General features: G+C 39.8%; 1 protein-coding gene and 1 pseudogene across 1 annotated transcript; both read left to right on the plus strand.

Annotated features, from left to right (window-relative positions):
* The first annotated feature begins 4,415 nt into the window (after positions 1-4,415).
* On the plus strand, positions 4,416-5,088 carry LOC131508636 (olfactory receptor 7E178-like; annotated as a pseudogene).
* A 15,058-nt stretch (positions 5,089-20,146) lies between these two features.
* LOC131511058 (putative gustatory receptor clone PTE01) lies at positions 20,147-21,207 on the plus strand. The gene has a single exon (XM_058728891.1). The coding sequence runs from the start codon at positions 20,215-20,217 to the stop codon at positions 21,205-21,207; it is 993 nt and encodes a 330-aa protein (XP_058584874.1). The 5' UTR covers positions 20,147-20,214.
* The last annotated feature ends 402 nt before the right edge of the window (positions 21,208-21,609 follow it).

Below are 21,609 nucleotides of genomic sequence, written 5' to 3' on the forward strand. Positions count from 1 at the left end.
ATAGATATTCTCAGTTGTGTGATAATGGAGAAGTAAAAGAATGGGGTTTTTTTTTGGCATTATGAACACTGAAAAATTTTTTTAAGTTTATTTGTTTATTTTGAGAGAGAGAGAGAGAGAGAGTGAGCGAACACCCGGGAGGGGCACAGAGGGAGAGAGAAAATCTCAAGCAGGCTCCACAGTGTCAGCATGGAGCCTCGTGCAGGGTTCGAACTCACGAACCATGAGATCATGACCTGAGCCTAAATCAAGAGTCAGCCTTAACCAACTGAGCTACCTAGGTGCCCCTATGAACAGTTTTTAAATGGCAACAGATGGTAAATTGATATAAGTTACAGGTTAGAATATAATGGATACAAAATCCATCCAGGTAACAGAAAAGTATCGCTTACAAAAGTAAATCTGATTCAAGTGGCTAAAGAATTCAGACACCCCATTTTGATAATTACACAGAATTTTCATAGGAAGGAATTGAAAAATAAAAATAAGTCTATTCCTCTGGCAGAACTATGCATCACTAAAGTGTTTGAACCAGATAGGTCACAGAAGTCTTTCACAGAAACATTTAAAGTTTAATGAGAGTATTTCAGGGACAACATGTGTAGTATGATACTTTTCAGCTATGTTTTCAGGAAGACTGTTTATGGATATGAACTCAATCCTAACACCATGGAAACATTGGCAGGAAAAATATACCTGCCAAATTCATGACAGTGGTTGCCTTTGTGGGAAAAGTATGCCCAGGAACAAGGTCATGAAGGGAGAGTAAGAAAACTGAAATTTTATTGGTAATATTGCAAATCTGTATAAATATGTTTTTTTTTTTTAAGTTTGTTTACTTAGAGACAGAGATAGTGGGGGATAAGGGCAGAGAGAGAGAGAGGAGAGAGAAACCCAAGCAGGCTCCACATTACCAGCATGGAGCCCGATGCAGGGACCGATCCCACAAACTGTCAGATCATGACCTAAGCCCAAGTCAGATGCTTAACGGACTGAGCCACCCACGTGCCCCTGAATGTTCACATTTTTTAAAAGTTTTACTTATTTAAGTAATCTCTACATGCAACATGGGGCTCGAGCTCATAACCCAGAGATCAAGAGTCACATTCTTTTCTGACTGAGTCAGCCAGGTGCCCCTGAATGTTTACATTTTTAGTATAGTGAGTGGGTATTAATATTAGTAGATAAAATTAATGGGGCATTTACCAAGTGGTAATATTCTAAGGCAAAGATTCTCAACTGTGGCTGTATGTTACAATTACAGTAACAGTCTGTACAATTACAACAGACTCACATGTAGAGATTCTGATTTAACTGGTTCTAGGTCTAACTGATTTAACCTGTAGCCATGCTATTCAGGGTATTTTAAAAGACATACAGATAATTACAATGGTCAATGAGGAGTGAGACCCATTGGCCTAAGCACTTTATTATTTAATTTTTTTATTGTGTGATTTCATTTTTTAATATTTTTATTAGAGTATAATTAAAATACAGTGTTATATTAGTTTCAGGTGTCCAATATAATGGTTCAACAATCTATACATTTCTCCGTGCTCATCAAGATAAGTGTACTCTTAATCCACTTATTATTCCCCCCTCTCCCACCCACCTTTTAAATTTAATTTTTATGGGGTGTCTGGGTGGCTCAGTTGGTTAAGCATCCAACTTCGGCTCAGGTCATGATCTCACGGTTTGTGAGTTCGAGCACCGTGTTGGAGTCTGTGCTGTCAGCTTGGAGCCTGGGGCCTGCTTCGGATTCTCTGTCTCCATCTCTCTCTGCCCCTCCCCTGCTCACGGTCTGTCCCTCTCTGTCTCTCAATAATAAATAAGCGTTAAAAAAAATTTAATTTTTTACAACAACACTATAAGGTAGTTCCATTTCTTCTTTTAAGCGTTTACTTATTTTTGAGAGAGAGAGTACAAGCAAGCAAGCGGGGGAGGAGCAGAGAGAGAGGGAGACAGAGGATCCAAAGCAGGTTCTGCTCTGTCAGCCAAGAGCCAGATGCAGGGCTTGAACCCATGAACTGTGAGATCATGACCTGAGCCAAAGTTGGACACTTAACCAGCTGACCCATCCAGGGGGCCTGTATGTCCATTTTTAAAAAAATGTTCATTTAGGGGCGCCTGGGTGGCGCAGTCGGTTAAGCGTCCGACTTCAGCCAGGTCACGATCTCGCGGTCCGTGAGTTCGAGCCCCGCGTCAGGCTCTGGGCTGATGGCTCGGAGCCTGGAGCCTGTTTCCGATTCTGTGTCTCCCTCTCTCTCTGCCCCTCCCCCGTTCATGCTCTGTCTCTCTCTGTCCCCAAAATAAATAAAAAACGTTGAAAAAAAATTAAAAAAAAAAAGTTCATTTATTTTTGAGAGAGCGAGTGAGCTGGGGAGGGGCAGAGAGAGTGGGGGGGGGATCAGAAACAGGTTCTGCACTGACAGCAGTGAACCCGATGTGGGGCTCCAACTCACAAACCCAGAGATCATGACCTGAATGGAAGTTGGATGCTCAACCTACTGAGCCACCCAAGTGCCCCTAAGGTAGTTCCATTTTGTCCCCATTTTATACATGAAGAAATTATTCAGGTTTTTATAATATTATTCTCTGTACTTTGGTCTTTTGCATTTTTCTCAAATCACATTGTTACCTGCCAGGAGGTCCAAGTTGCCTTCAGGGAGCTGATTTAAGAAGTGTAAGTTCTTAATTAGGGTTAAGAAGACTGGATTTCAGACATAGCTTTGGGATTTCCCCTGGTTGTAAAACCTTGACTGTAAATAAGAGGGTTGATTTGATAAGGAAACAATGCTTCACAAATTTTAGAATTAGAAACTTTATTAAACACTTTTACCAAGCCACTATGTGATGGAGACGAGAAATGCCAACGGCAGTCGCAAAGACAGTCCCTGAAATGGTGTGAAGTTAATACAAATAACCCTGCATAAAAAGTCTAGGGTTAAGATTAATATCAAAAAGACTTTTTTTATTTTAATTTTTTTAAACATTTATTTTTGAGAGACAGAGTATGAGCAGGGGAGGAGCAGAGAGAGAGGGAGACACAGAATTTGAAGCAGGCTCCAGGCTCCGAGCTGTCAGCACAGAGCCTGACGCGGGGCTCGAACTCACAGACCGCGAGATCATGACCTGAGCCGAAGTCGGATGCTTAACCGACTGAGCCACCCAGGCGCCCCCATTATCAAAAAGACTTTTAAAAGGCAACTCACATTTAAGTGAGCACTCATTCCTTTTTTTTTTTTTTTTTTTTTTTTTAAAGCAGACTCCATGCCCAAAGTGGGACTTGAACTCATAATGTCAGGATGAGCCAACCAGATGCCCCGTGAGCATTCATTTCCATTGAGGATAGGTATCAGAAAACCAAATAAGGATGAAAATCCATGAAAACAGCTATCATATTAAATTCTAACTGATTAGGGGTGCCTGGGTGGCTCAGTCGGTTTTGCATTTGACTTCAGCTCAGGTCATGATCTCACAGTTCAGGAGTTCGAGCCCCGCGTCGGGCTCTGTGCTGACAGCTCAGAGCCTGGAGCCTGTTTCAGATTCTGTGTCTCCCTCTCTCTCTGCCCCTCCTTCCCTCATGCTCTGTCTCTCTCTCCTCCAAAAATGAATAAACAGTAAAAAAAAATTTTTTTTAATTCTGATTAAATATATTTGACTTTAATTTAGAATGCAGGTAACATTACAGAATATTTATAAATATTTTAAATTAAAAGAATTTCTTGCGCTGCATATAGATAAGTTATATTTGACTGCTTCCTAGTGTTTTTCATTGGAGTGACTTTTTGGGGGAAGGTGGGAGAAAGATACTTCTTTCATATATTTCCTTCAGCAGAGGGGACTGATATTTTACTGTGTTCATTGATTTATTTACTCTAAGTTGCCTTGTTCCTCTATCACACTTCGGTTCAGTCTCTCTAAAATGTGTTTAATTTTTTTTAATGTTTATTTATTTTTGAGAGAGAGAGAGAGACAGAGACAGAGACAGAGACAGAGACAGAGCATGAACGGGGGAGAGGGAGAGAGAGAGAGTGAGATCCAGAATCTGAAACAGGCTCCAGGCTCTGAGCTGTCAGCACAGGGCCCAACGTGGGGCTCCAACTCAGGAGCCATGAGATCATGGCCTAAGCTGAAGTTGGACACTCAACCTACTGAATCACCCAGGCTCCCCTCTAAAGTGTGTTTATATAGAAACAGGTAACTAGCCAAGAAATCAATGAGGAAAGAGTTCTGAGAGGAGAGGAGTTTGCCACCACCGAGAAATGTAGCTGGAAGTACTGGAGTATACAGTCCTCAAGTGTGAATGCTTTATTTTGATTTGCTTGAATACAAAATACAGACACACTTGCTGCCTGTTTGCTTGTTCCAATTATTCCAAGATTCTTTTCCTTCCTGGGAGGGGTCTCAGCCACATGGGATTAAAGACTCTAACACTCATCTCAGAATTCTTCCTCCTGAGCCTCTTGGAGGATCCAGAATGGCAGCCTCTCCTCTTTGGGATGTTCCTGTCCATGTACCTGGTCACTGTGCTCAGGAACCTGCTGATCATCCTGGCCGTCAGCTCTGACCCCCACCTCCACACCCCCATGTACTTCTTCCTCTCCAACCTGTCCTTGGCTGACATCGTTTCACCTCTACTACTGTCCCCAACATGATTGCGGACATCCATATTCACAGAAGAATCATCTCCTATGTAGTCTCAGATGTCTATTTTTATTCTTTTTGGATGTTAAGACAATCTACTGACCGCAATGGCCTATGATCGGTTTGTGGCCATCTGTCATCCCTTGCACTACCCACCTCTGTGGCTTGCTGGTTTTGGTGTCTTTTTTCATCAGCTTTTCACCAGTTGCACAGTCTGATGGTGTCACAGCTTACCTTCTTCACAGATGTGGAAATATACCTCATTTCCTTCATGGCCCTTCTCAGCTATTCAAACTTGCCTCCTTGGAAATCCCCACCAATAACCTACGAATTTATTTTACTGGTGCCATTTTTGGTGGTGTTCCACTCTCAGGGATTCTTTTCTCTTATACTCAAATTGTTGCCTCCATTCCAAGAGTCCCATCCACAGGTGGGAAGTAACAAAGCCTTTCCTACCTGTGGCTCTCACCTGTTAGTTACTGGCTTATTTTCTGCAACAGGTCTTGGAGTGTACCTCAGTTTAGCTGTCTCATATTTTCCCAGGAAGGGTGAGGTGGCCTTGGTGGTGTATACTGTGGTCACCCCCATGCTCACTCCCCTTCATCTAGTCTGAGGTACAGGGCCATCAAGAGGGCCACAGAGAGGTACCTCAGAACAGCCCATTCTCAATACTTGTCCCCCTTTTTTAGTGTGGGAGCTGGAAAAGTCAGTCAAACCAAACACTTGGAACTGGAAATTCTGCCCATTTGGTTCCATAATTTTGGTAGTTTTTGTGCCTTTCAATCTGTTCAGTGCTTCATATCTGAATATTGTTTATTTTGATACATTTTAAATGGGATTGAGGGAGTTTTGTGGGATCCTACCTATATTAGAGTCAATGCATGAATGAATCGTATTGTAACTATAGAACTTTATTTCTCATCTATGATCCAGGCATTCTTTTTTTTTTTTTTTTAATAATTACAATTGGGGCACTGGGTGGCTCAGTTGGTCAAATGTCTGACTCTTGATTTCAGCTCAGGTCGTAATCTCACAGTTTGTGGGTTTGAGCCCCTGCATCAGGCTCCATGCTGGCAGTGCAGAGCCTGCTTGAGATCCTCTCTGCCCCTTCCCTGCTCACTCAATTTCTCAAACTAAATAAATAAATTTAAAAATAAACTTAAAAATAAACTTAAAAAATGTGATGACTGCTTCTCACCACAGATTATGGTTTAATTGGACTGAAGTATAGCCTTAGCATAAGGGTTTAAAAATTATCCTGGTTGGCTCTCACGCATAAGCAAGGTTGAGGGCTACTGATCTAACTACATGTTTTGTTCAGAGATAACTAGTATGTTTGGGTCTTTTAATGCTCACGAGAAGGTGCTGAAGTTCTTAAAGTAATCTGAGCTCATAAGAGAGATGATGTGAAAAAGTTCACCCTAGCAACAGGCAGAGTGATTTTTCCTAAAATTCCCGATATTCCTTTGCATATATTCTCCTTCCATGCCATACAACTAGTCAATCTGTGCTGGCGAATTAGATATTGTCACCTTGCTCCAAACTGACCTATCTATACTTTACTTTAAAACCTTTGTCTTGTCTCGACACATCTGTCTTTGGGCTCTGTTCTGTGTCCACTATATGGTACATGGTAAAGGCCACTTCCTTTAGAGATGTCACGTACAGTTTCTGAGACAATAATTGGGGACTCTTTGAAACCTGCCTAATAAGTTGTTTAATTTACTTACCCTTTGGCCACTAAGCTAAGTCATCTATCAGCATCACTGACCAGGAACTTTAATACTGGAGGAGGGTAGTCCTTTATAGAGGAGAAAGCCATACTAGCCAGTGAGAAGAAATACATCCTATTAAAAATGACTAAATTACGGTTTTGATTCCTTGGCTTTCATGAACTGAGATAAAATACTTTGGGTCTGATCTACTCTGGAACAATGAATAGGGTGTGTCTCTATTTCTGAAAACCTAAATAATGGGCAAAAATGCTTGGAATTTGCCAAGATAATTGTGATGGTTAATTTTATGTGTCAACTTGGCTGGGCCACAGTGCCCAGATATTTGGTCAAACATTATTCTGGATGTCTCTATGAAAGTACTTTTTGGGTGAGATTAACATTTAGATCAGTGGACTTTGAGTAAAGCAGATTACCCTCTATAATATAGGCGGGCTTTATCCACTCAGTTGAAGGGCTTAATAGAACAAAGACTGACCTTCCAGAGGGAGCGAGAATCCTGCCCGCAAACTGTCTTTGGACTTGAATTGCAGTTCTTCCTGTGTTTTCTGCCTGCTAGCCTACCCTGCATAATTGGAGCTTACGAAGCCTCCACAATCATGTGAACCAACTTCTTAAGTCTCTCTTTATATATAAATATATACATATCCTGTTGGGTCTCTTTCTCCAGAGAACGCTGACTAATACAGTAATACTGATGTTGATATCTCATTTAACATTCTCCCCACAGGTGATGCTTTCTTTTTCTCCTTCAAATTCAAAATTTAGAATGAGTGCTAATTGATTAATACTAGGCATGGAGGTGAAAGCCTGGATAGGGAGATGTGTCAGGTAGGTAGGTCCACAGTAGCTATCTAAGAGTGGTGCTAATACCCTTGATATGAGAGAGGCACCACAGATAATAGAAAGGGTATGGGACTCAAAGACACAATTCTATCTCATCTCAACAACCATTTGAAACCTGTGGCAAATCAGTGTACTTCAGATTCCTCATCAGTGAAAAGGTAACCTATGGAATGGGAGAAAACATTTGCAAACCCTATGACTGATCACTGGTTAATCTCCAAAATATGCAAGAACTCCTACAATTCAATGGTAAACAACAACAACAACAACAACAACAACAACAACAACTAATTTGTTTAAAAAAAAATGGGTTAGGGGCGCCTGGGTGGCTCAGTCGGTTGAGCGGCCGACTTCGGCTCAGGTCATGATCTCACGGTCAGTGAGTTCGAGCCCCGCGTCGGGCTCTGTGCTGACAGCTCAGAGCCTGGAGCCTGTTTCGGATTCTGTGTCTCCCTCTCTCTCTGCCCCTCCCCCGTTCATGCTCTGTCTCTCTCTGTCTCAAAAATAAATACACGTTAAAAAAAAAAATTAAAAAAAACATGGGTTAAGGACTTAAATAGACATTTCTCCAAAGGAGATATATAAGTAGCTAAAAAGTATATGAAAAGGTGCTCAATATCACTCACTATTCATCAAAGGAATGCAAATCAAAACCACAATGAGATGTCACTTCACACCTGTCCTGTTGGTGTGTGTGTGTGTGTGTGTGTGTGTGTGTGAGAGAGAGAGAGAGAGAGAATATCTCCAAAAGAATTGAAATCAAGATCCCAAAGAGAGATCTATGTTCCCTGTAGTACTACTCAAAATAGCCAAGATCTGGGAACAACCTAAATGTCCACTGACAGACGAATGGATAAAAAAACTGTGATCTATCTATCTATCTAGTATATATACATATATATACTATCCAGCCTGAAGAAAGAAGGACATTCTGTCATTTGAAAGGTGAGCCTTAAGGAGATTATGCTAAATGAAATAAGCCAATCACAGAAAGATAAATACTGCATGATTCCGTTTATGTATCTAAAATAGTAAGATTCATAGAGTCAGAGTAGAGTTGTGGCAGGAGGGGGAAATGGGCAATCAAAGGGCATAAAGTTTCAGTCAAGCAAGATGAATAAGCTCTAGAGATGTACAACATTGTACCTAAAGTTGACAATAATATATGAATACTTCAAAGTTTGTTAAAAGGGTAGATCTCATCATGTTAAGTGTTCTCAGAGCCACAAATATTAACAGAGAAAATGGAAGTACTACCAGATTCCTGATATAGAGGTCCTAATTCTCCCCAAATTGCTCAGTAATTTGAATGCATTTGATGAATGATAAACTCACATTTATGTATATTAATTTAAAAATTAAGTCTCGGTTTTTTTTTTTTAATTTTTTTTTTTAAACGTTTATTTATTTTTGAGACAGAGAGAGACAGAGCATGAACGGGGGAGGGGCAGAGAGAGAGGGAGACACAGAATCGGAAGCAGGCTCCAGGCTCCGAGCCATCAGCCCAGAGCCTGATGCGGGGCTCGAACTCACGGACCGCGAGATCGTGACCTGGCTGAAGTCGGACGCTTAACCGACTGCGCCACCCAGGCGCCCCTGTCTCGGTTTTTTATTGATATATGAAACCTGAAAATCAGAAGCGTACAGGTGCTATTCCCCCTGAGAAGTGGAAGGCCTCAGAGCCGACAAAAGACATTTCCTTTCTCTATGTTCCTGGTCCATTAATATTAACAAGTCTTCAGAGATTGGGAGAACACAGACCAATTTGGCTAATTAGGAGCTCTGTACATTGAGCTTTCAGGCCCACACAACTATAAATAATTGGCCTGTGCTCTGCAGACTTTCAGTTGGCCTGTCCCAGCCCAGTTGGATCTGTATGTGTGTCCTCTCTTCCCAGAATCATTATATGCATCAAGGGGTCCATACCTGACTCTGTCTTCCTGCAGGTCCTGAGAACAGAGCCTGAGCCTTCATCACTCACCAGGCATAAGAAGGGTGATGGATCGTCATTCCTTTGTTATTCCCCAACACAGAGGCAGCACAGTGCCGTGAGTGATGCTGGGGATATTGGATACAGGAATGGCTTGGGGAGCGTTGTTTCTTCATCATCAGGATAAGCAGGATAGTTGGAGAAGCCAGATGGAAGGGGACCATATGTAGTTTCAGCTCAGAGGCCGTGAGGTTTATGTTCTTGGTTCTGGTGGGAATCTGAAAATTCTCAAAGTTCTGCTTTCCTCCCACACTGGTTCTAGCTCCTGTAGGAACCTTTCTAAATACTTCTTTAAAAAAAAATTTTTTTTTAACGTTTATTTTTGAGAGAGAGAGACAGAGCATGAGTGGGGGAGGGGCAGAGGGAGAGAGGAAGACAAAGAATCCAAAGCAGGTTCCAGGCTCTGAGCTGTCAGTCCAGAGTCTGACGCAGGGCTCAAACCCACAAACTGCAATATCATGACCTGAGCCAAAGTCAGAAGCCCAACTGAATGAGCCACCCAGACGCCCCTCCTGTAAGAACCTTTCTAACCAGAGCAGGAAACAAGTCCCTCTAAACCGTCTCTTAAACATTCCAAAATGATCATGAAAGTGGAAGATGAGCAGGGGAATGATGCCAGATGACTATGTACTTGATATCATGAAGCCTTTTTAAGGATTCGCAAGTACCAGGCTCTGAAATAAAGTGCTTTATGTAGCCTGTTTCTTTTCACCTACGTAGTCACCCCTAAAATATGCGTACACATTATTGTTCTTTTAAAGAGGAGAGGATTATAGCCTTTTAATGTAACTTGTACACATTATTGTTCTTTTAAAGAGGAGAGGATTATAGCCTTTTAATGTAACTTGTACCAGGTCATGGGATAGAATGGGATGAAGCCAGGTTTGAATCAAACGGTCTGTCTCCAGACATAGTGCCCCTGGCCAGTATTCTCTCCTTGCCAATGCAACCAACCACTTCACTTCTCTGGTCATTCCACCCATACACTCTCTGCTCACTGTGCTCTTCTATTTGGAGGTAACTGGTAAACCACAGTGGTGAGCCGTTGGTGTATCATCTATAGGGAGGGTGTCTGAGATCGCTGGCCCAGATCACAGAAAGAGCCGGCTCATGACAGTACAGCTTAGGGTAGGTCTTTCTCTGGCCCTGGCTCCTGGACTGTGCCTCAGTTGTCCACTTCCTCCTCCATTCTCTATTTCTTTCTTCTTTTCTCTTCTTTCTTTCTCTTTCTTTCTTTCTTTCTTTCTTTCTTTCTTTCTTTCTTTCTTTCTTTCTTTCTTCTTTTCTTTCTTTCTTTTCTTTTTTCTTCTTTCTTTTCTTTCTTTTTTCTTCCCTTTTTTCTTCTTTTTCTTTCTTTTCTTCTTTTCTTTCTTTTCTTTTTTTGTTCTTTCTTTTCTTTCTTTCTTTCTTTCTTTCTTTCTTTCTTTCTTTCTTTCTTTCTTTCTTTCTTTCAGAGATTGCAAGTGGGGAAGAGGGGCAGAAAGAATCTTAAGCAGACTCCGTGCCCAGAGTGGAGTCGGCCATAGGACTCGATCCTATGACCATGAGATCATGACCTGAGCCAAAATCAAAAGTCAGACTCTTAACTGACTGGGCCACCCAGGTGCCCCTCCTACTCCATGCTTATAATTTAGCCCTTCTCCATTTCAAAGGGAGACATAACGTCAATGTCTCAGTTTCTATCCACAATCAGGAAACCAGAAATTATTAAAAGATGTACAATAGATGTGTTATTGTGAAGACCTGTGGATCCCTGCTTTAAAGTTTCTGAGTTTTAATGGAGTGAAGAAGTAAAATGCATGTGCCTCAGAACCATAATATAATTTTTTTAAAACAAAGATTGCTGGAAATCTGCATTTCTTTTTTTTTTAATGTTTATTTATTTTTGAGAGAGAGAGAGAGAGAGAGAGAGAGAGAGAGAGAGAGAGAGAGAGAAGAACCAGGGAAGGGGCAGAGAGATAGGGAGACAGAAGATCCAAATCAAGCTCTGCACTGACAGCAGAAAGCTCAATGTGGGACTTGAACTCACGAACCTCGAGATCATGACCTGAGCTGAAGTCAGACACTGAACCAACTGAGCCACCCAGGTGCCCCATTCATAATATAATTTTAAGTCCTATGTTCTCTACTTATTATCTAGTGACCTGGAGCAAGTCCTTAGTATCTCTGAGCCTCAAAATTGTCATCTGAATAGATTCCTAGTTGATACTACTCCACCGAGTAAGGACTAAATAGATAATGAATACTAACAATGTCGTTAAATATGTGATGGATCCATACAGTAAGGGCAAAAGATTTAGATATTATTATTGCTAATGTTGGTTAATATTGTTAATACCAAGCTTTATTATACCATTCAACCCAAATATCCTGTGATCTGATTGATTTTCAATGGATACTAATAAAAATTTCAATTTTTGTCCCTGTACAAGTATTCAGTACTTGGAAGGGAATAACTGAGTCACATTCATTTCTGATTCTCCAGAACTTATATTATCTTTGTCCCAGAGTAGGCAACAACAACGAAACCCTCAAGTATGTTAAATATTGAATAGACCCTTCTTTGAGTCACAGGAACGAAGCATAGTCAATATGGCTTGCACAAACTGCTGCTTTCCTGCTTGACCCTTCATCCATCCTGGGGACATCCCATAGGACAAGGGATAAGAAAAAATACCACTTGTTTGTATCTATGTCATAAACTTTCAATAGGATCTGTTATTTTCTATTTAATAGCATCTACAACATTCAGTTACTAAGAAATCGTTACAGTGATTTTCATAAGTATCGAAAAGAAAAGGCAGAATGAGAAGGGGAAGATAAATTTTACTGTGTCAGCTTAGACACATTTTAAGATTCCTAGCACCTTGAGAAGAGAGCCTTCAGATTTTCTCCATATGATCAAGTAAAAGGTGATTCAAATGTGCATAGGATTGCATTTCATCAAGAAACCCACTATTACAATAATGATTCAAATTCTGGGTACAAAGTGACCAAATATTTGTTAAGTTCCTCTTCCTTTAAATGCCACACATCTCTGGAGATGCTCTTATCCTCTCCATTTCCAGAGAAGGGAGTCCAACACAGAGAGGTTGAGGGATTTACACATATTTCTGTGAATTAGGTTACTGTGGTTTTGGGGAGTACTTACAGCACTAATATAGTGAATTATAGGATTTCCTATGAATAGTAATGCACTTTACAGCCAAGTTTGAAAATCTGAGATATGGAAATATATTCCCTACATAAAATATGAGTATTTAAATGGAGCTATCACAGAATGACTATTATTAGATACTTGAGAAATATTGATTCTATACCTTTAAAAAATTTTTTTAACGTTTATTTATTATTGAGAGACAGAGAGATACAGAGCATGAGCATGGGAGGGGCACAGAGAGGAGGAGACACAGAATCCAAAGCAGGCTCCAGGATCCGAGCTGTCAGCACAGAGCCACCGCAGGGCTCGAACTCACAAACCACGAGATCATGACCTGAGTCAAAGTCGGACGCTTAACCGAGCTACCCAGGTGCTCCTGATTCTATACCTTAATAATAGCATATAGGTGTACCAACTAATTTTTCTACTGGGAAAACAAATGTAGGCAATAAATAGTGAAATTGGACTTGCACTAATTTTTACAACACAAACAACTATTTTCCATGCACATGTCATATAGAAATTCTCACCTGCATGATATGCAAAAAGGATTTTCATAGAGTTATTGAAATAAGGAATTGACAAATAAAATGAAGTTAATTCCTCGGGTAGTACTATGTATCACTTAAAGTATTATATCTAGATTTAAACACAATGTAGTAAACAAGAACACTTTAGATGCAGTGTATGTAGTAATATGTTGTTTAGGTAAATTTTCAAGAAAAGTTTGTAAATATGTAAATAAGTACTAACATTATGGAAACACCGACAGAAAATATACTCACCTAATTGATGACAGTGGTTGCTTTGGGGGCAGGTGTGCAGGGCAATTAGCTTCTGCAGGAATTTATTTATTTATTCATTTTATTTATTTATTTATTTATTTCTAATTTACATCCAAGTTAGCATGTAGTGCAATAATGATTTCAGGAGTAGATTCCAGTGACTCATCCCCTACGTATAACACCCAGTGCTCATCCCAACACGTGTCTTCCTTAATACCCCTTACCCATTTAGCCCATCCCCGCCCCCCCACAGCCCATCCAACAACCCTCAGTTTGTTCTCTGTATTTAAGAATCTCTATGGTTTGTCCCCCTCCCTGTTTTTACATTATTTTTGCTTCCCTTCTCTTATGTCCATCTGTTTTGTATCTTAAATTTCACTTACGAGTGAAGTCATATATTTGTCTTTCTCTGACTGAGTTAGTTTGCTTAGCATAACAACCTCTAGTTCCATCCACATAGTTGCAAATGGCAAGATTTCATTCTTTTTGGTTGCCAAGTAATATTCCATTGTGTGTGTGTGTATGTGTGTGTGTATATATATATGTATATGTAGTTCTATTTTTAATTTTTTGAGGAACCTCCATACTGTTCTCCAGAGTGGCTGCACCAGTTTGCATTCCCACCAGCAGTGCAAAAGAGATCCTCTTTCTCCGCATCCTCGCCAACATCTGTTGTTGCCTGAGTTGTTAATGTTAGCCATTCTGACAGGTGTGAGGTGGTATCTCATTGTGGTGTTGATTTCTATTTCCCTGATGATGAGTGATGTTGAGCATTTTTTCATGTGTCTGTCAGTCATCTGGATGTCTTTGGAAAAGTGTCTATTTATGTCTCTTGGCCATTTCTTCACTGGATTAGTTGTTTTTGGGTGTTGAGTTTGAGAAGTCCTTTGTAGATTTTGTATACTAACCCTATATCTGTTATGTCATTTGCAAATATCTTCTCCCATTCTGTCAGTTGCCTTTTAGTTTTGCTGATTGTTTCCTTTGCCGTGCAGAAGCTTTTTATCTGGATGAGGTCCTAATAGTTCATTTTTGCTTTTGTTTCCCTTGCCTCCAGAGACGTGTTGAGTAAGAAGTTGCTGCAGCCAAGATCAAAGAGGTTTTTGCCTGTGTTCTCTAGGATTTTGATGGTTTCCTGTCTTACGTTTAGGTCTTTCATCCATTTTGAGTTTCTTTTTGTGTCTGGTGTAAGAAAGTGGTCCAAGTTCATTTTTCTGCATGTTGCTGTCCAGTTTTTCCAGCACCACTTGCTGAAGAGACTGTCTTTATCCCATTGGGTATTCTTTCCTGCTTTGTCAAAGATTAGTTGGCCATATGTTTGTGGGTCTATTCCTGGGTTCTTTATTCTGTTCCATTGATCTGAGTGTCTGTTCTTGTGCCAGTACCATACTGTCTTGATGATTGCAGCTTTGTAATACAGCTTGCAGTCCAGGATTGTGATGCCTCCAGGTTTGGTTTTCTCCTTCAGGATTTCTTTGGCTATTCAGGGTCTTTTGTGGTTCCCTACAAATTTTAGGATTGTTTCTTCTAGCTCTGTGAAGAATGCTGGTATTATTTTGATAGGGATTACATTGACTATGTAGATTGCTTTGTGTAGTATTGACATTTTAACAATATTTGTTCTTCCAACCCATGAGCATGAAATATTTTTCCATTTTTTGGTGCCTTCTTCAATTTGTTTCATAAACTTTCTATAGTTTTCAGTGTATAGGTTTTTCACCTCTGGTTAGGTGTATTCCAAGGTATTTTTATGGTTTTTGGTGCAATTGTAAATGAGATCGATTCCTTGATTTCTCTTTCTGTTGCTTCATTATTGGTGTATAGGAATGCAACCAATTTCTGTGCATTGATTTTATATCCTGAGACTTTGCAAATTCATGGACCAATTATAGCAGTTTTTTTTGTGGAATTTTTTGGGTTTTCCATATAGAGTATCATGTCATCTGCAAAGAGTGAAAGTTTGACCTCCTCCTGGCCAATTTGGATGCCTTTTATTTCTTTGTGTTGTCTGATTGCTGAGGCTAAGACTTCCAATACTATGTTGAATAACAGTGGCTAGAGTGGACATCCCTGCCTTGTTCCTGACCTTAGGGGGAAAGCTCTCAGTTTTTCCCCATTGAGGATGATATTAGCAGTTGTTCTTTCATCTATGGCTTTTATGATCTTGAGGTATGATCCTTCTATCCCTACTTTCTTGAGGGTTTTTATCAAGAAAGAATGCTGTATTTGGTCAAATGCTTTCTCTGCATCTATTGAGAGGATCATATGGTTCTTGTCCTTTCTTTTATTGATGTGACGAATCACGTTAATTGTTTTGTGGCTATTGAACCAGTCCTGCAACCCAGGTATAAATCCCACTTGGTTGGTGAAAAATGCTTTGAATATATTGTTGGATCCAGTTGGCTAGTATCTTGTGGAGGATGTTCATCAGGAAATGGATCTGTAGTTCTCCTTTTTATAGGGGGTCTTTGTCTGGTTTTGGAGTCAAGGTAATGCTAGCTTCATAGAATGAGTTTGGAAGATTCCCTTTGATTTCTATTTTTTGGAACAGCTTCAAAAGAGTAAGTGTTTTACCCTGGAAAGCCATCTGGCCTTGGACTTTTGTTTTTTGGGAGATATTTGATTACTAATTCGATGGTTTTTACTGGTTATGGTCTGTTTAAATTTTCTATTTCTTCCTGTTTCAGTTGTGGTAGTTTATATGTTTCTAGGATTTTTTCCATTTCTTCCAGATTGCCCATTTTATTGGCGTATAATTACTCACAATATTCTCTTATCATTGTTTTAATTTCTGCTGTGTTGGTTGTGATCTCTCCTCTTTCATTCTTTTTTTTTTTTTTAACGTTTATTTATTTTTGAGACAGAGAGAGACAGAGCATGAACGGGGGAGGGGCAGAGAGAGAGGGAGACACAGAATCAGAAGCAGGCTCCAAGCTCTGAGCCCGACGCGGGGCTCGAACTCACGGACCATGAGATCGTGACCTGAGCCAAAGTCAGACACTTAACCGACTGAGCCACCCAGGCGCCCCTCTCCTCTTTCATTCTTGATTTTATTTATTTGGGTCCTTTCCTTTTTATTTTTGATCAAACTTGCTAGAAGGTTATCAATTTTGTGAATTCTTTCAAAGAACCAGCTTCTGATTTTGTTGATCTGTTGTACTGTTTTTTTGGTTTCAATAGCATTGATTTCTGTTCTAATCTTTATTATTTCCTGTCTTCTGCTGGTTTTGAGTTTTATTTGCTGTTCTTTTTCCAGCTCTTTAAGGTGTAAGGTTAGGTTGTATATCTGAGACCTTTCTTCTTTCTTTAGGAAAGCCTGGATTGCTATATACTTCCCTCTTATGACTGCCTTTGCTGCATCCCAGAGGTTTTAGGCTGTGGTGTTATCATTTTCATTGGCTTCCATCTACCTTTTAATTTCTTGGTTAGCCCATTCATTCTTTACTAGGATGTTCTTTAGTCTACAAGTGTTTATTGTCTTTTCAAATATTTTCTTGTGGTTGATTTTGAGTTTTATAGCTTTGTGGTCTGAAAATATGCAGTGTGATCTCGATCCTTTTGTACTTGTTGAGGGCTGATTTGTGTCCCAGTATGTAATCTATTCTGGAGAATGTTCCATGTGCACTGCAGAATAATGTATATTCCCCTGCTTTAGGACGAAATGTTCTGAATATATCTGTTAAGTCCATCTGGTCCAGTGTGTCATTCAAAGCCATTGTTTCCATGTTCATTTTCTGTTTAGTAACAGAAAATTGATGTTACTAACTTAACATCAGTTACTAACTGAAAAGTTACATCACTTTTCATCAGTCTCCATTGCTGTAAGTGAGGTGTTGAAGTCCCCTACTATTATGGTATTATCAATGAGTTTCTGTATGTCCATGATTAATTGATTTATATATTTGGGCGCTTCACGTTGGGGTCATAGGTGTTTACAACTGTTTAGTCATCTTGGTGGATAGTCCCCTTAATTATGATACAATGTCCTTCTTCATCTCTTGTTACAGTCTTTATTTTAAAATCTAGATTGTCTAAGTATGGCTACCAGCTTCCTTTTGGCGACCATTAGCATGATAGATGGTTCTCCATCCCTTTACTTTCAATCTGAAGGTGTCTTTAGGTCTAAAATGGGTATCTTGTAAACAGCATATAGATGGATTCTTATCCATTGGATAAGATGGATGGATAAGATTGTTTTCTTATCCATTCGGTTACTCTACATCTTTTATTGGAGCATTTAGTTCATTGACATTTAGAGTAAGTACTGAAAGATATGAATTTATTGCCATTGTGTTGCCTGTAGAGTTGGGAGTTTCTGGTGATGTTCTCTGCTCCTTTCTAGTCTTTGTTGCTTTTGGTCTTTTTTGTTGACTTTCATCTTTTCTTGCCTCAGAGAGTCCCCCTTAAAATTTCTTGCAGTGCTGGTTTAGTGGTCATGAACTCCTTTAGTTTTTGTTTGTCTGGGAAACTTTTTATCTCTCCTATTTTAAATTACAGTCTTGCTGGATGAAGAATTCTTGGCTGCATATTTTTCTGACTCAGGACATTGAATATATCCTGCCACTCCTTTCTGGTCTGCCAAGTTTCTGTGGATAGGTCTGCTCTGAACCTCATCTGTCTTCCCTTGTAGGTTAAGGACTTTTTTTTTTCCCCTTGCTGCTTTCTTGGTTCTTTCCTTGTCTGTGTACTTTGTGAATTTGACTATGACGTGCTTTGTTGATGGTCGGTTTTTGTTGAATCTAATGGGAGTTCTCTGCGTGTCCTGGATTTTGATGTCTGTGTCTTCCCCAGGTTAGGAAAGTTTTCTGCTATGATTTGCTCACATAAATTTTCTACCCCTTTTACTGTCTCTTCATCTTCTGGGACCCCTTGTTATTCCTTTTTAATGAGTCGCTGAGTTCTCTAATTCTTATATTATGTTCTTTTGCCTTGGTTACCCTCTTTTTTCCTGCTTCATAATTATTGATAAGTTTGTCCTCTATATCACTGATTCACTGTTCTACTTCATTCATCCTTGCTGCCATGGCATCCATTGGAAACTGCAGCTCAGTTATGGTATTTTTATTTCATCCTGACTGGCTTTTATTTTTTTTTATCTCTTTAAATTTTTTTTTTCAACGTTTTTAATTTATTTTTGGGACAGAGAGAGACGGAGCATGAACAGGGGAGGGGCAGAGAGAGAGGGAGACACAGAACCGGAAGCAGGCTCCAGGCTCCGAGCCATCAGCCCAGAGCCTGACGCGGGGCTCGAACTCACGGACCACAAGATCGTGACCTGGCTGAAGTCGGACGCTTAACCGACTGCGCCACCCAGGCGCCCCTATTTTTTTTTTTTTTATCTCTACAGGAAGGGATTCTAATCTGTTTTCACCCCCAGCTAGTGTCCTTATTATCATGATTCTAAATTCTTGTTCAGACATCTTGCTTGTATATATATCGATTAAGTCCCCAGCTGTCATTTCTTCCTATCCTTTCTTTTGGGGTGAATTCCTTTGTTTTGTCATTTTGGAAGAAGAAAAAGAATTAATAAAATAAAAATTTTAAATTAAAAACAACACAAAAAAATCAAATAAAGGATGCTAGGTCCTAGGTTGTTTTGGTCTGGTTGTTGAGAGAGGCTTGATAGAATAGAGGAAGAAGGGAAAGAAAATAAAGGGAATAAAAGGAAAATGTTTGAAAATTTAAAAAATGAATACAATAAAGTAGAATAAAATGAAATGATGAAAGTAAAATGGAACAAAAAATTCACAAAAAAGTAAAAAATATTTAAAAAATATAAAAAGAAGCAGCCCTTCTAAATGTTTAGGATTAGAAATAACCTGTAAGCACTTGTACTAATACCAAAGCACTACAAAATGCAGACCAAAAAAAACAAAAACAAACAAACAAACAAACAAAAAGCACCCCAAAGAGCAGTGTCAAACACCAGTGTCAATTTCCCTGAGATTGTGTAGTGTTTACATATAATCCTGCATAAAATGAGATAGGATGACAGTATTTTTTAAAAGTTATTTATAGTTTAATGATTGAGAGCTGCATTGTACATGAATGCCATCTATGGGGTCACTGATGATGCATGATTTTGTGCATTTATCTAAAATATGTTTATCAAAATTTGAAGTCTACAGTTAAGAGTTATATTTGAAAAGACGTTCAAATTTATTTATTTTGAGAGAGAGAGAGAGAGAGAGAGAGAGAATTTTAAGCAGGCTTTGTGCTGTCAGCATAGAGTCCAACACAGGGCTTGAACCCATGAACCATAAGATCATGACTGAAATCAGGAATTGGATGTTTAACCGACTGAGCCAACAGGCACCCCTATATTTGAAAAGACTTTAAGGAGACAACCCACATATTTTAGTGAACACATATTTCCACTGAGGAGAAAAGTCAGAAAACCAGACAGTGATGAAACCCATGAAGAAAATTAATACACTTTGAAAAACTTTCTGGTTGTAAATATTTGACTTTAATTTAGAATGTCAGAATGTAATTGTAGCAATTACACAGTTTATCAATATCCTAAAGAGAATTTCTTGCACTTATTTGAATAAAATAGGATGCTTCTAAGTGCCCTTTAATTAGAATAATTTTTTCCTTAAAGGGAGAAGAATGTTTCTTATTCAATATATTTCCTTAAAAGAGTATTTTATGGTGATCATGGATTTATCATTTATCTCTAAATGTTCTTGCTCCTCTAACATTCTTCAGCTGAGTATCTTTAAAGTGTGTATAGGAAGAGGGTACCTGGATGGCTCAGTTGTTTGAGTGGCTGACTTGATTTCTGCTCAGATCATGGTCCCAGGGTCATGAGATGGAACCCTGGATTCTCAATCCCACTCCCTCTGCCCCCTCCTCCACTCCTGTGGACTCTGTCTAAAATTTAAAAAAGAGAGAGAAAGAGAGAATAACAGAGAAACGAGTGAGGAAACAGTTCTAAGACAATTGAATTTTAGGCACAGAAATATTGTTGAAGGTACTGGAGTGTATGATCCTAAGTGTGAATATTTTCCTTGTGAACTGCTTGAATACACAATATGGACACAGTGCTGAATGCCCATTGACTTGTTTACTTTCCCCAACCTTCTTTTCTTTTTCAAAAGGTGTCCAAGGTACATAGAACCACAAAATCTAACAAGGGTTTCAGAATTCTTCCTCACGGGACTCTCAGATGATCTAGAACTGCAGCCCCTCCTTTTTGGGCTGTTCCTGTCTATGTACCTGGTCAGCGTACTCGGGAACCTGCTCATCGTCCTGGCCGTCAGCTCTGACCCCCACCTCCACACCCCCATGTACTTTTTCCTCTCCAACCTGTCATTGGCTGACATCGGTTTCACCTCTACTACCATCCCCAAGATGATTGTGGACATCCAAACTCAGAGCAGAGTCATCTCGTATGTGGGCTGCCTGACTCAGATGTCTTTTTTTATGCTTTTTGGATGTTTGGATAGTCTCCTCCTGGCTGCAATGGCATATGACCGGTTTGTGGCAATCTGTCACCCCCTGCGCTACTTGGTCATCATGAACCCTCGCCTCTGTGGCTTGTTGGTTTTGGCATCACTTTTCATCAGCGTTTTGGTCTCCCAGATGCACAATTCGATCGTGTTACAACTTACCTACTTCAAGGATGTGGAAATTTCTCATTTCTTCTGTGACCCTTCTCAACTCCTCAACCTTGCCTGCTCTGACACTTTCACCAATAACGTAGTCATGTATTTTGTTGGTGCCATCTCTGGCTTTCTCCCTATCTCAGGGATCTTTTTCTCTTACTATAAAATTGTTTCTTCCATTTTGAGAATCCCGTCAACAGGTGGGAAGTACAAAGCCTTCTCCACCTGTGGCTCTCACCTGTCAGTTGTTTGCTTATTTTATGGAACAGGACTCGGGGTGTATCTCAGTTCGGCTGTGTCAACTTCTCCCAGGAAGGGTGCAGTGGCCTCGGTGGTGTATACTGTGGTCACTCCCATGTTGAACCCCTTCATCTACAGCCTGAGGAACAGGGACATCCAAAGGGCCATGCAGAGGCTCCTCAGCAAAATAATCTAATCTCAGTACTGTGCTGTCCATTTGGAGTGTAGGTAGGAAAATGCAGCAAAACTAACCTAGACTTGCAAATCCTACCTCTCTCACCATATCATTTTTTTAGCTGTCATGGCTTTCACCCCTCTCCTTGCTGAACATTTCCATATTGCTTTTTTTCATATGTCTTCAGTGTACAGAGAAAATATTCTGGGGTCCTTTGTATACCATAATCATTGCATGACTGAGTCCTATTATATCTGTGGAGATTCTGTGCTTTAGCATTGGTGATCCAAGCATCCCAGAAAGATGAGAGGTTCTCTTTTTATACATTTAAATCACATTTCCCCTGCAGTTCTTGTGTATTTTCCATACAGATTTCTCATTTATCCAATCAGGTTATGTGGGAGGATTCATGTCACTGGTTGT

The sequence above is a fragment of the Neofelis nebulosa genome, chromosome 4 (assembly GCF_028018385.1).
Source record: "Neofelis nebulosa isolate mNeoNeb1 chromosome 4, mNeoNeb1.pri, whole genome shotgun sequence".
NCBI lineage: Eukaryota > Metazoa > Chordata > Mammalia > Carnivora > Felidae > Neofelis > Neofelis nebulosa.